The 15,446-nt window shown below is 38.7% G+C and overlaps 1 protein-coding gene across 2 annotated transcripts in view; it reads right to left on the bottom strand.

Moving 5' to 3' along the window:
• Positions 1 to 316: 316 nt before the first annotated feature.
• The window catches only part of LOC106872142 (NADPH oxidase 4), an 86,395-nt gene continuing 71,265 nt past the window's right edge, over positions 317 to 15,446 (bottom strand). Inside the window, exons 6-18 of one of the 2 annotated variants that reach the window (XR_016237798.1) lie at positions 14,086 to 14,113; positions 11,805 to 11,877; positions 10,511 to 10,591; positions 9,661 to 9,814; positions 8,782 to 8,943; positions 5,986 to 6,048; positions 5,020 to 5,077; positions 3,897 to 3,972; positions 3,071 to 3,205; positions 2,362 to 2,473; positions 2,017 to 2,091; positions 1,210 to 1,529; positions 317 to 917 (exon numbers count right to left, since the gene is read on the bottom strand). Coding sequence is in view for 1 of the 2 variants with exons in the window: in XM_089339100.1 (XP_089195226.1) it covers positions 800 to 917; positions 1,429 to 1,529; positions 2,017 to 2,091; positions 2,362 to 2,473; positions 3,071 to 3,205; positions 3,897 to 3,972; positions 5,020 to 5,077; positions 5,986 to 6,048; positions 8,782 to 8,943; positions 9,661 to 9,814; positions 10,511 to 10,591; positions 11,805 to 11,877; positions 14,086 to 14,113 (1,236 nt within the window). In the remaining variant the exon portion in view is untranslated. The remainder of the gene's footprint in view (positions 918 to 1,209; positions 1,530 to 2,016; positions 2,092 to 2,361; positions 2,474 to 3,070; positions 3,206 to 3,896; positions 3,973 to 5,019; positions 5,078 to 5,985; positions 6,049 to 8,781; positions 8,944 to 9,660; positions 9,815 to 10,510; positions 10,592 to 11,804; positions 11,878 to 14,085; positions 14,114 to 15,446) is intronic. The other variant, XM_089339100.1, reaches the window with a different exon arrangement.

Raw genomic sequence — 15,446 nt, forward strand, 5'->3', positions numbered from 1 at the left:
TCTAATAAGCTTCTATCAAGTTTTTCAATCAAATTTCAGTTGATAAAAAGACACTTCCAAAGCATCTCGCTATAGGATCGTTCAGGGATCATATAGTGACGAAAGCGAACTGAACCAGTCATGCCGTGTTTTTCGACATAGGTAGTGGCGATGTTTGAATGTTTACACTATTTACCGCGTCGACTTCTATCCAAATCCTGTTGCATTTCGCACGGTGTTTTTGGTCCTCTAAAGCTCTAAGTTGTCTGAAAAATTCGGTTTGAATACCGGAAAATATTCTTACATTTACAGTAGAATTTATGGAAAAAATACAAAGCACGGTGTGCCAACAGACGGCCAACAGTTTATTTCGATTTAAACAAATACAAATAAATGTACATTGAACGTTGTTGTACATAACCATATTTGGTCAACAAATATTCTTTATATTTTTCTTTCTTGCTTTCGCGTCCAAGAACAACACAAGGTTTCAATTTTAACAAAGATTTCACAAAGAAAAAAAATACGTAAAATAATATAGAATTAAATAAGGGGTTGAATTCTCGTATACAATATTTTATGTGAAGGTAGAATCTCTATAATTTCTTTGAAAAGATCAGGAAATATAACCGTGAAGAGATTCTCATCTCAAACGTTCGTCTTCAGTGGTGTTCCATCTAAGAAGAAATGTTTCTGGTGATGAAAGTAGATGATGAATTGACGACTTGAACAAACAAGATGGTCAAAATATGTTAGGTTTACTGAAATCTTGTCGTCCAAGAAGATTTTGTTTCAGACAAAGTGAATTAGTTTTTATAAATCAAAATATTTCTTCGTGGAAATCAAATGTGGTTTTGTTGGAATACTTCCGCCAACATTGCTTGTTCACGTCTTTTGTCAATTGCTTAGGTCCACATGCAAAAACGCCCACTCGATGCCTGCAAATACCGAAAAAAAATTAATACATTTATTAAGTAGCATGTAAATATTGGGTTACGACCTCTGCTTTAGACAGGAAAGGTCGAGGGCTGTCCGTTCAAAAAAGCAGTTTTAGCCTAATATTATTTTACAGCTTATTCTACAATTAAAAACGAATTCGATTATGTGCAGATCGTTCGGCCAAAGCTGACCATTCATACGACTATTTCGACCCCGCCAAGCCTTGTCAGTGAAATTAACAGACTAAAACGCTGTAGGACCCAAATGAAAGGGTTGACTTAAGAGCGTTACCTTGTTTAATACCACCGTCTGGCGCCTTTAGCAGAGTTCGCTCGGTTGTAATCAATCATTCCATGTCTCTGGACTGAAGATCTCCTTTCCTCCCATTAGTCATGGAGTCCCTCAACAGGGTCGAGTTTACTACTCTCTCCTCTGACCGATTTAGAATCATCCAACTATTTTCTACCGTTGACCTTAGTCTTTAATGGATGGAACACCAAAACCACTTACGTGGGATGTGACGCTACAATTTCATTAAACAGTTCTGTCCAGTCTGGTCTTCCATATGTGAGCCGCTTTCTTACATATTCTCGGTACGAAACTGGTAAATCCTAAAATGAGATGAATAAAAACACTGAAGCTATGGAACAAGTAAAGCGTAACAAAACTTTCTCAGGGTGTAAAATTAGCAGGAAGAACAGAAACTGCCTCAGTATTAGTGACTCAGAACTCTCTCTCCTTTTTCTTCCACTTTCTCCGCTCCTTTCTCTTTTCTCTTTCTTTCCCTTCTCTCTTTCCCGCTCTCCTATCTTTCTCTCTGGAATCAATTGAGCTACGCTATAGGAATGATCGCAAAGGACCACTCACAACATCCCTAATTCTAGAGATAGCGAAAGTTTAAGCAGAGATCAAAAGCAATTCTCTCCCAAAGAGAGCCTCGTACGATATTGGAATCAATTATCGGAAATAAGAGCAAGATTGGTAGCTGGAATTCGCAGTATACATTGTGTGTGTGCGCGCGCGTGTGTGTGTGTGTAGAAATGTGTGTGTAGAAATGTGTGTGGGTGTATATACATATATCTGTGGTTGCATACTTACGTCGCATAAATTCTTGCTTATTTCAGTAAAATGGAATCGTACGTCAAAAATATCAGGAAGATTAGATTCCCAAAGCTGCAAGAAATACAGAACAGGGTTTAGAATTAATTCCAATGCTTTCCTCATAATTCTTCTGATTACTTGCAACAATTTACGCCTCTCACTTGCAATGCCGCCTTTTATATTCTCATAGATTTATTCTTTCATTTGTTTCAAGACCGTTCATGAGAGGACAGACGTCGAAGTTTCGAAGCTAGAAATAGCTGAACATAAATAGTCAGTGGGGCAAAGGTTTCAATTGATGTGGGATTTGAATGGATTTGAACTCGGAACACACATACTCACCTCTTCATGTAAAGAATGGATCAATTCTCCAAACCACCGGATATTTTGTATATTCTTATTAATCCATATCAAATATATTCGTCGAAATTTCCATTGTTGTTTTTTATTTGTCCTAACAAAAAGATTTAGATAAAGAACAGTTAATCCTTTCGTTACCGTATGTATGTTAAAATAGACGGCTTTTGTTTCAATTAATTCTGAAGATAATGAAGAATTTAGTATAATAACTTGGTCGTTATTAAGCTGCTGTCGGGAATACAAATTAACATAAAATTTTAATGGATTTTAATTTATATCCCTTTAACCCTTTCGTTACCATATTTCTGTTTACATACACCGCCTCTGCTTCAATTTTGAAAATAACGAAGAATAGTCCAACCTTTTTGTTACCATGTCTGTATTGAAATGCACTTCCATTGTTTCTTCCACTTATAAGAATAATGGAGAATTTAGCAAAACAAGTTTGTCGTTATTAAGCTGGTCTCTAGGATGTAAATTGACACGAAATTTTGATGGAATTTTTATTTAGATCGCTTTAACACTTTTGTTACCATATCGAATACACTGCCTTAGTCTCGATTATTTTTTGAAAATAATGAAAAATATAGTAAAATAACTTCGTCTATACTTTAAATAGAAAACCTGATTTGGCTTTTCTCATAGCTACAACTAAACAATGGACTGTATACCAGGATGAGAAGCTATATACCTGAAAGCATCCAGAAACGATGCGAACGGAGTAATTCCAATGCCCCCTGCAATACACAAAAGCAGACGATAAGTGCTCATGTCTTCCATCGGACTGCTGAAAGGACCGTCGAGGTTCACCTTGACTTTTTGCGTTCTGCAAAATAGAAATGAATGAATAAAAGATTACATATAGCATCAGGCATACGTTGTGTATAAATATTCAGGGTAGGCAGTAGGTATTAATAAAATAAATTATCAGCGAAAGGCCTTATCGCTATGAGTATAAGACTTGCTTGACACAGTATTCAAAACTTCCTTAGATTGCATCCTGCTGTCTCTTGAGAAGAGGACACATTAGATAATGTAGTCCTAGATATACTATAGCTCAAGAAAATGCCTGATTAAGGTCTGCTAGATCAAGAACATGCCTGATTAAGGTCTGCTAGATCAAGCCTGACCAACAGTTAAACAATACATTATATACATACATCTTTTTTTCTTCTCTAGGCACAAGGCCAGAAATTTTTGGGGAGGGGGCCTTTCATCCTATCGGAGTCGATAAATTAAGTACCAGTTGCGTACTGGAGTCGACCTAGCCGACTGGCCCGCTCCCCCCAAATTTCGGGCCTTGTGCCTAGAACAGAAAAGAAAAAGAAACCAATTTTCCTTTAAATCATACCATACCGTCTTTCAAAAATGTCAGTGTATTTAGGAGGGCGTCATCCAATATGTACTGTCACAATATTAAAAAAAAAACAGTTCTAAGCAGTTGTCTTTCTCCTGCTAGCACATCCCACCCTCCCCGTACACACTTTAATTGTAAGGTGGAGATATAAAGGACATACCTGGCAATGTTGTCTGCTTCTTCATTGATGTAATGGCTTTCTTCTTGGCAATCCTCAATCAGCTTACGCAGACGACCTAAAATCACAATGTTATATTCTCTGGAGTGTTTAGGGTTTTAGGCAAATGAACTTTTTAAACAGGAGTGGAAATGTCCCAATTCGTGATAATCAAATTTAGAGAGAACCCTCACCACCACCGAGTATGAGACGTTTCGGTAAAGCCGTTTTGGCACCACGTATTTGGCGTCGCTGATTCGACGCCAACTTGTTTGACGTTTTAATGTTTTTTCTCCCTCTCCCCCTCTCTCTCGTCTCTCCCCCTCTCTCTCTATTTATGAGAAGAGGGAAAGTGCTTATGACAATTATCATGTCTGTTTCTTTCTCGCTTTATTTTTCTCATTCTATTTCTCCCCCTCTCTCACCATTTCTCTATCTATCTATCTATCTCTCTCTCTGTATCTGTCTACCGGCGTTGAGCTTTCATGCTGAGGTACCTGCTTACAGCTACGTGGAGTGTACCTCACTAGCTCTCTGTGGTACCTACTTAAAGCTATGTCCCACTGTGATTCCTGCTGCTCGGTGGACTGTACCCCATTGACTCACTGTGGTACCCAACTTATTGTTAGGCCGATAGACGTCACTGGCACTTACAGATAGGAAGATGTACCTCGCTTTGGTAAGCCAGTGTACCTTATTAAAGAACTGTACCTGCCAACAGCCTCCGATTCCTATTCGGAATTGGTGTTGGGATACAGATTTACGACCCGGTGGTGACTACAACACACGACCAGTAACAAAATATAATTCAGTGAGCCAGGCACTCATATTTTGCTAGAAATAGCAGTCAAATTTCCCTTATATCCCGTTATAGCCAATTCCATCGTCTTAAAGAGAAATACATTGCAAAATTTAATCTCCGAGATACAAAAATTACACGATGGTCACATTTAGAACGCCTTTGATCATGCACCTGCTCAATTTCAGGTTTACTTTGAAACAAATACAATCAACCAGCTACCCCACCAAGTGTGTACCCTAATTTTGGTTGACTGGTGGTTGTGTTTTTAGTGTAGCAGCTTGTGACTACAAACGTATGCTTTGTGCGTAATAGTTACCAAATCACCTGACCAGTCGCCGCGGGATCGAATGTGGACTGTGAAGGCTGACCCTTTCTTCGGACACTGAAATATTAAGAAAAAGAAAAACAGTGATAGACACTTAGATATATAAAAATAATAATATAATATAATAATAATAATAATAATCCCTTCTACGAAAGGCACAAGGCCTGAAATTTTGGGGGAAGGAATTAGTCGATTGCATCGACCCCAGTGTTTCACTGGAACTTATTTCATCGACCCTGAAAGGATAAAAGGCAAAATCAACCTCGGCGGAATTTGAACTCAGAACGTAGCGTTGGACGAAATGCAACTAAGCATTTTGCCCGGCGCGCTAACGATTCTGCCAGCTCGCCGCGTTTGCTTCAATAATAATAAAAGTAATGGTGATGGTGGTGGTGTTGGTGGTGGTGGTGATATCTTTTACTTGTTTCAGTCATTGGACAACGGTCATGCTGGGACACTCTTTTGAAAAGCTTTAATTGAACAAATCTCCCGCAGTACTTATTCTATCGGTCTCTCTTGCTGAACCGCTAAGTTACAGAGACGTAAAAACACCAACATCGGTTATCATGCGATGGAGCGGGGGACAGACACACACACACATAAATGGTTGTGTGTGTGTATATATATATATATATATATATATATGACAAGCTTCTTTCAGTTTCCATCTACTAAAATCCACTCACAAGGCTTTGGTCGGCCCGAGGCTATAGTAGAAGACACTGGCCCAAGGTGCCACACAGTGGGACTGAACCCGGAACCATGTGGTTGTGAAGCAGGCTTCTTACCACACAGCTTCGTACGGTTTTTCAAATATCTTTCCAACAACGTCTACCTCCAGCAAAAAACTCAACTGTAACAGAAAGCTCCACTTCCATTCCGTCTAGAATATGAAATATTTAACATCCGCCCCTCCCCCGCCTGTCTCTAGCATTACCAGTGTAGACAGAAGCTGAAGAACTTACCGATGTTAAGGAATATGGATGCCATTCAAAGACAGAGATGGCTGGAAATTGCAGCAGCACATACTGTTGTCAGGAAATAGAAAAATAGAAAAAATAAAAGACAAGTTTATTAAGAATTATATTCAGAAAAGGAAGCCAAGTATTATCAAATTTTCTGTTTTTATTAAAGAAAACTTTAGTTCTGGTGCAACGATTAAAAGGTCCAGCCGACTCTACATCGTTACTGTTGTACTTGATATCATACACACTAAGATACATACACACACATGTTTGTATATGGATGTATTTGTGTATATATTTTTGTATGTATACATACATAAATATATCTTGTCTTGGGAGGGTCATTACGCCAATGATATTAAATACACGCACTGGTTCAATATCACTTCTTTATTGTTAATCAGTTGGTTAAATATCTAACCAGCTAATTGATCATTTGTTTAACGTGATGATTAAACATTCAAAATACGAATTCACATCAAGAGCCTTACAAACCAAATGCAGAATCGAAGTGTGTGTGTGTGTGTGTGTGAGAACATGAAAGCGTGTGGCCCAGTGGTTAAGGTACTATACTCACGATCGCCAGATTGTGGGTACGATTCCCAGACCGGGTGACGCAAACTGTCCTTGAGCGAAACACAACATTGAACGTTGCTTCGGGCCACTCTTCTGTTAATGAGTGACTTTGCGACAGGTCGGCGTGCAAGGGTGAGACGGTGGGGGATTAGGGGGTCAAAATTGTGAGGATTAGGGGGGGGTCAAAATGATAAACTAAGGGATGTATAGAGAGTGGATGAATGATGCAGAAAATGAAAGAATGAGGAGTGTGAAATTTTTTTATGATATCGAAGTATGGAGAGGAAATGTTGTTGGGAAAATGAACAGAAGTAAAGACTGATTTTGAATGAGAGAAAAACGAAGGGACGTTATGTAGCTAAACAGGAGAATGAATAACAGTCAGTGGATGAGTGAAAATATTCAAGGGAAATGAAGGAAGAGCGTAAGAACGAAGAGGTGGACAGCTGTTTTTCAGATATGCAACATGTAATTACAAGTTAAACGGACGATATTGTCAACCACAAAGAAGCTGTTTGACTTCGAACAACTAAATAAAAAAACGATTATCGTAAGAAGCCAATGGGAGAGAAATAGTTGTACTACAAAACAACAAGAAACAGAAGCAAGGCTTGAGATAATAACTGACAAAAGACTACCATATTTTGCTTGTATTCATTTCATGTGAAGTTCTTGAAGCAGAAAGATCGAGAATAACAGGAAGGAGATGTCTTATTCTTTCTTTTTGCGTGGATGTACAAAGAAACAGATGTACAAAGAAACGTTAGCACGCCGTTATGTTCTGAGTTGAAATTCCGCCGAGGTCGACTTTGCCTTTCATCCTTTCGGGGTCGATAAATTAAGTACCAGTTACGCACTGGGGTCGTTGTAATCGACTTAATTCCTTTGTCTGTCCTTGTTTGTCCCCTCTATGTTTAGCCTCTTGTGGGCAGTAAAGAAATAAGAAACAGATAGACGTATGGATCTACCTACTTCTCTGTTCATACCTCTAACACATTACTACGTAATATTCAACCTTCTTCTCAGAAAAAAATAATAATAACAATATTCTCATATGCAGTTATCTTCTACGTGAACGTCGGATACTTCACAAGTTGTCATCCTTTACTCGAACAGATTCTGTGATGGATTTTGTATTCTATGGATTTTATCACTGATCTTTTATTTGCTTCAGCTATCGGACTGTGGCCATTCTGGGCACCGCTTTGAAGTACTTATGGAGTTTGTTTTTTTTTTTTTTTATACTTATGCTATCAATTTCTTTGGTCGAACCAATAAGTTACGGGAGCGTAAACAAACCAACACCAATTCTCGGGCAACAGTAGGAGGACAGGCACAACGAAACATACATACATACACACACGCGCGATGGGCTTCTTTCAGCTTCCGTCTTCCAAGGTTTTGGTCGGCCCAAAACTATATTAGAAGGGACTTGCCCAAGCTGCCACGCAATGCGACTCGGCCTAAGACCACGAGGCTGGGAGGCAAGTTTCTCATCCACACACTCACACCTGCACCTATAATGCATTTTTTTTGTTTCATAATGCCATGCATTATGGCAGGCGGATATCGTTTTTTGAAGAAAGAAACAGACTTAACTCTTAGTGTAAAACGACGTGTTATAACACATTTGTCCTCATTCATCACGGGTGTTTTGGTTCAGTAAAATACCATATTAAATTAATGTTCCTAGCATTATGGATGGTCGCTGGGAGGCACTTTTGCGATCCAAGCTGAATCTTTGACTGATCACCGACCTGTGATATCACAGATCAATTCGTGATAAACTTAATGCGTTTCATAATTGAGCGTACCATGTTATTCCGGATCAGTGATGAATGAATCCCGTGATTGACGAGAATAGGCGGTAGATAACAGAAATTGTAGAAAGCCGAACAAAATGCTTCTCAGCTTCAAATCCCGCTGGTTACAATTTTGTCGTTTATTTTTCTAAGGATTAAAGAGAAAAAAAACGGAAGTACAATTTCTCTTCCCTCTAAAATATGATTTTAACTTGTTTTTATGTTAGAAATTATTTAGTTTCTTTCATCTACGTTTCCAGATTCAAATCTCCATCTATCTATCTATCTATCTTTCGAGTTTAATTGGCTTTCCTGCCCCCTCCATTTCGGTAACAAATTCGTGGCCATATGATAACATGGCAACGTAAGAAGTCCTTTATTTTTCAAAAATGTGTAAAGAAACAATGAAATGACACACCTGACCTGCATGGGCTGTTAATCCGTCTTTAACCATCTTTAATTCGATTACATCGTCGTGCAACACCGTTTGGATAATATGAGTTGAAGTGGATCGTCTGCGTATCCGGTACACTACGTCACCTATATAAAGCAAGATTGGAGCTGTCACCCATAAATATGACTGTAAAATATAAAGAGAAAAGTAGCGCTTAAAATTGACGACTTCATCGTTTGTGTAGAGTTTGTTTTCAGGTTTTATTATTTTATCTTCATTAGGCAGGCAACAGATGAGTTTTCTATTTTGAGGGGACGAGGAGAGATAGGGAGACAGAGAAAGAATGACATATCGTGACAGTCATGTCTGTTTTGAGAAAATAAGCGGCATTAGTTAAAATAAGTGACTGTCAACGGGGAATCGAAACCGTGAAATGTTCAACGTAAGATTTAAAAGAATTAAGATTACGCTTATCAGGGAAACAAAAAGCAGGGATGTAGTTCTATAAAACAGGTGTTCGAGGAAGGAAACATTAACAATGAAAGGATATGAATTCATAGAAAGTCATTCGAGCGTGCATCTCACTCAGACGTCTGCGTCTCACTCAATTGCGTTCACCAGAATTATTTGTATTATCGTAACTCGACGAGAAGGTTCGTACGTTTTGAGTTCAAATCAAAATGAAGTCAACTTAGACTTTTTTCCATCCACCAGGGAGTCATTTAAAATAAAATACCAGTTAAGTGTATATATATATATATATATATATATATATATATATATATATATATATATATATATATATATATAAAGCGTAATAGGAGATTGTATAAATGACAGTAGAACAAGAAATTATGAAATGAAATTGTAGCAGACGACACAGAAAAAAGAGCTCTTGGTTACCTGGCAACCAATTTCTCCAAATTGTGGTTCTTCATCGCAGGAATACGACTTGAAGGCATGGTAAAATTCCGGTTCTGGCCATGGGAACGATAAATTACGAAATTTACATCCGGGTGTGTGATACTTGATGTTGAGTTGCATCCGAATGGGACCCCTGGAAAAAATGACAGAAAGGGGTGGATTTCGATTAAGAGGAGGGGGGGAAACAAAACACAAAAATGACAAAACTACTACCACCTCCACCGCTGCTACTACAACTACTACTGCTGCTATTGATGAAGGCAGAGATGATGGTTGTGATGGTGGTTGTGGACCTTCGTCGTTTGACGATGGAGATTCACTTGTTCGATCATTGAATTAATGTGTAACCGGCCGAGTATTTCATAGATATTCGCAGACGGATATTTGTCTTCGCCTTGTTTGTTGTTAACCCAACGTTTCGGCTGATATATCCTCCAGCCTTCAACAAAGAACAAACAAGATGAGGACAAATATCCGTCAAATGTAAATAATGCCTTTAATGTTTTGACCAAAAATTTCATTCATAGAAGGAAACAATCACCCAATTCTTTGCCCCTTTTTCCTTCCGCATAAAGTGGTTAGTCCATATTTACTCTGTAGGATCCCCGGTTTTTTCAAGGAGTGACTGGAGCAACGTGAAATGAGGTGTTTTTCTCAGGAACACAATGCATCGCCCGGTCTAGGATTTGAAACAACAATCTTACACTCATGAGTTCATTTCCCCTCAACACAGTCCGTATAAAGTTTAAGAATTAACTAATACTTTAATAAATAATAAATTGGGTGTCGATACAAGGAAAGTACCAAATGAGGTGTCAAAGTACGTTACCTAAACGCGTGTACCATGAGAAGGATGTACATTAACACGATCAGCCGATGGCTAAACCAGAACAAATCGTAATTGTTGTCTCTGCAAAAGAAATAAACGGTTTATGATTAGGAAGACTTTGTTTTTGGTGGGAGAAGGGGTTTCTTATGGATTATAACTTCGAAAATACAAACAAAGACAAAATACATGTACGCCTACACACACACACACACACACACACACACACACACACACACACACACACACACACAGATAGATATCGAAAACTACAACCACTAGAAATTTCCACACCAACAGTGAAACGGAACCACGTCTATCTAAAGCAAAAACAAGGAGGGAACGACTTCACACTGAATCAAACAGCCTTTCAAAATGCCATCGTATCTCTTCCAGCGCTTTAGCTAACCATCAAATAACCAAGTTTATGTATTTATGCAGACAATTAAATCTGAATAAATGAAACTAGTAAATAACATCAGATTTGGACGGGAAGCCCTTGCAAAGTATTTTCTGATTGATGACCATGTATACGCACCCAGAAAAGTGACTCTGAACATCAGAGAAATAGGCTTTCTTCTTTTCAACAGAAGGTCACGCATGGCTCTGTTGAGATAAAGCTTCACAATGACAGTACCATAAACAAGAGCCCTCAGAGAAAGCAAACCTCCGCCAAGGCGAACGTCCTCTCAACGATCAGCCGGAGATGGTTTTTAAAATGAGAATATCTGAAATAAACTTGACTGCTTTCACAAACGAGAATACTAAGAATGAATCCAACCATTCACGAAAATTAAGTAAAAATAAATATTGTACATATTTAGACATACAGACACGTGTATGTATACACTTAGGTTAGTCATGACATACAGACCCGTCTATGCAATGATATGGACACAAATACATATACATAAGTGTGCACATACGTACATACATTCTTACATACAAGCATACATATAGACATACAAACATACACACATACGCATTTACATACATGTATGCATACATACATATACATACATATATGCATACAAATATATATACATACAAACCTACAAACATATATATATATATACATACATACACACACAAACATACGCTCACACGTACATACAAGCATACATACACACATGCATATATAGATACATACAGACATACATACATATATACATATATACTCAGACATACATACATATACACATACATTCATACAAACATACATACTTACATACACACCATACTTACAGACACTCGCCCTCAACACCACCAAAGCCAGCACTAACAACAACGCATTTACCTGATGTACTTTAAACTAGTCGTGACCACCAGACACAATATAAACATCATCAATATACCAGTTGTACCAGACACTGAAAATCAAAAACAGTCTTTTTTACAAATAATTTCACAGTTTGGATATTTCAATCATTTTTCTCTCACACGCAGGGCCCGGCAGACGACATAAACAATTCGTTACTTATTTATTTATAAATGTTATGCATTGTTCTTTATATTCAAACAAGAAATCGTGATAAAGTTTAAATGAATAAATATTAATATAAAATGCAGCGGAGAGTGAGTCTGATCCTTGCCAGGAAGACAGACAATTCTGGGCATGTTTCAGATTATTTATACCTCATCAGCATAAGTGTAAATGTGTGTGTGTGTGTGTGTGTGTGTGTGTGTGTGCCAGTGTGTGTGTGTGCCAGTGTTTGTGTGCGTGTGTTTATAGTATACAATATTTGCAACTATTTTTGCGAATAAAAACGTTTCAATTTATATTTGAATAAGGGATAAATTATTGTTTTAAATAATGGGTAAATGAATATAGTGCACCCAGTAATATATAATATATATATATAGATATATATATATATATATATATTATAATACATACATACATACATAAGTATATGTGTGGGCGCATGCGTGCGAGTGTATGTGCGCGCGCGCATGTGCGTGTGTGTGTAAGTCCTCTCAAAATTCTTAGTCGACAGGGTCTGAAACAAGAGACTTCATACTATTGTTTTCAGTCGCGTTTCTTTGTTTGTCCGTGGATAAGATATCTCAAGAACCGCTGGATGGATTCGGATGAAACTTTCAGGGATGTTTGGCTTCGTGACTGGCACAAACTGATTAGATTTTGGGATCGATCGGATGTCGGATAAGGATTCTGGATTGTTTTTCCTTTTTTTTTGCTCAATTTTTGAGAGCGGTTGGCTTCACTTTCGGTATTCTCGTTTGTGAGAGCAGTCAAGTTTATTTCAGATATTCTCATTTTAAAAATCATCTCCGGTTCATCGTTGAGAAGATGTTGGTGTTGCCTTGGCAGAGGTTTGCGCTCTCTGAGTGCTCTTGTTATTATTGTTATCGAAATCCACCGAGGTCGATTTTGCCTTTCATCCTTTCGGAGTCGATAACTTAAATTACCAGTTGAGTACTGGGGTCGATGTAATCGACTAGTCCCCTACCACCAAATTCTAGGCCTCATGCTTCCAGTAAAAGGGCTATTATTATTATTATTATCATCATTATTATTATTGTTGTTATTAATCTAATGAGCTGGCAGACTCATTAGCACGCCGGGCGAAATGCTAAGCGCTATTTCGCCTGCCGCTACGTTCAGAGTTCAAATGCCACCGAAGTCCACTTTGGCTTTCATCCTTTCGGGGTCGATGAAATAAGTACCAGTCAAATACTGGAGTCGTTGTAAACGACTTATTCCCTCCTCCCCAAAATGCTGACCGTGTGCCAAGACTTTGTCTTTCAACTGTAAAATAAAGCACCAGTAGAGCACTGGGAGGGGATGTAATCAACTTGTTCCTTCCCCTCAAAACGTTGGCCATGTGCCAAATTTAAAAAGCGCTATTATTATTATTATTATTATTATTATTATTATTATTATTATTATTATTATTATACGTAACGTGTCTGTTTTCAATCCCCCACGTTCTGGTTATCTTTGATTCCAGTTGGAAAACTTCTCCTGGGCGATCTACTGGGATTGTCAGCTTCACTTTTGGTGCCCCTGAGAAACTTTGAGGTATTATAAGGAATTAAAGGGTTATGGAACTGGGATATTAGTCTATGTTAGTTAAGCACTTTCCATGTGGGAATTGAAACTGGACCTCAGCATACTTCGTGCACCACAGCACTTGTCTCACACTCGCGTACACCAGATATGTACTCATTCATTCATACCCGACTTGTACAGTTACAGATACGTATATACCCACGCGCACACTCACACACGCCCGCGCGCGCGCATAGATAGATAGATAGATAGATAGATAGATAGATACTCACACATACACATATATCCACATACACACACACACACACATACTCATTCTCAAATGTGTATATACTCTTTCAAACATACGCACATACACTCTCCTATCATAAACTTACACATTACACACACACACACACACACACACACACAATGTTCTCTTTTACATGGATGAACATACATACACACTGCATACATATTCGCAAACACTCTCGTAGACGCGCGCGCACACACACACAAACACACACATACCACTAATCTGAAAAGAATACGAAATAATACCAACCTGTACCTAGGATAATCCAAAGAGGATCCTGTGGAGAGAAAATAGAGTTCAGCTAGTTAAAAGTGGTGGTGGTCATGGTAGGACGGTAACAACAATAACAAACAAATGCAATAACAAACAACATATACGTATATAAATATACGTGTGTGTGTGTGTGTGTCTGTGTGTATGTATACAGGGGTTGGACAAGATAATGGAAACACCCAGTATCATAGCATCATAAAAGATTGTTTATTTTTATGCTTTTTGATATATTATTAGTGTTGCTTAATGTTTTGCTAAAATGACTGTTTCTTTTCAAATATCATCAGAAAAAGGTTATTAAAACTCATTAAAATGACAGATCTATCGGACTTTCAAGCCCCTGGAGCTGTGCCTACGGGCAAATAACAGCATTATAGAGGCCCGGGAAAATCCTTAAAGTGGGCGCAATGTATGTATTTGTTGACAGCAAGTCACAATATACATAGATCAGAGTTGGGCTTCGAAGTTGTAAAGGATCCGAAACCGTGACAGATCCGAGACCGTGAAGGATCCGAGACCGTGAAGGATCCGAGACCACGAGGGATCCGAGACCACGAGGGATCCGAGACCGTGAGAGCCCGAACCAAAGACTATGATGGATCCAAGACCGTGAGGGCTCCGAGACCATGTGGGACCCGAGACTGTGAGGGACTCAAGATCGTGCGGGACCCTATAATATTAGCTTATTGAAAGGCGGCGAGCTGGCAGAAACGTTAGACGAAATACCGCTAAGCATTTCGCCCAGCGTGCTGTCTTTATGTTCTGAGTTCAAATTCCGCCGAAGTCGACTTCGCCTTTCATCTTTTCGGGGTCGATTAAACAAATACCAGTTACGCACTGGGAACGATGTAATCGACTTAATCCCTTTGTCTGTCCTTGTTTGTCCCCTCTATGTTAAGCCCCTTGCGGGCAATAAAGAAATAAATACTAGCTTATTGACAGCAAGCCACAACATACGTAGATCAGAATCGGGCCCCTAAAACTGAGGCCTCCAGGAAAATCAATGCTCTGGGTTCTGTAGCGTTTATTTATCGACAGCAAGCCAGAGTATACATTGATCAGAATTAGACCCCTAGACCAATGAGGCCCCTGGGCAAATCAATGCACTGGATCCTATGATATTTATTGACGGTAAGTTACAGCATACATATTTTAGAACTGGGCCCCTAAAACTTTGAGGCCTCTGGGCAGTATACCTGCCCAGTATACTTGTGTCTTATTGTTGTTGTTGGCACTCCGTCGCTTACGACGTCGAGGGTTCCAGTTGATCCGACTCAACGGAACAGCCTTCTCGTGAAATTAACGTGCAAGTGGCTGAGCACTCCACAGACACGTGT

The sequence above is a fragment of the Octopus bimaculoides genome, chromosome 21 (assembly GCF_046866305.1).
Source record: "Octopus bimaculoides isolate indiv1 chromosome 21, ASM4686630v1, whole genome shotgun sequence".
In the NCBI taxonomy this organism is placed as follows: Eukaryota; Metazoa; Mollusca; class Cephalopoda; order Octopoda; family Octopodidae; genus Octopus; species Octopus bimaculoides.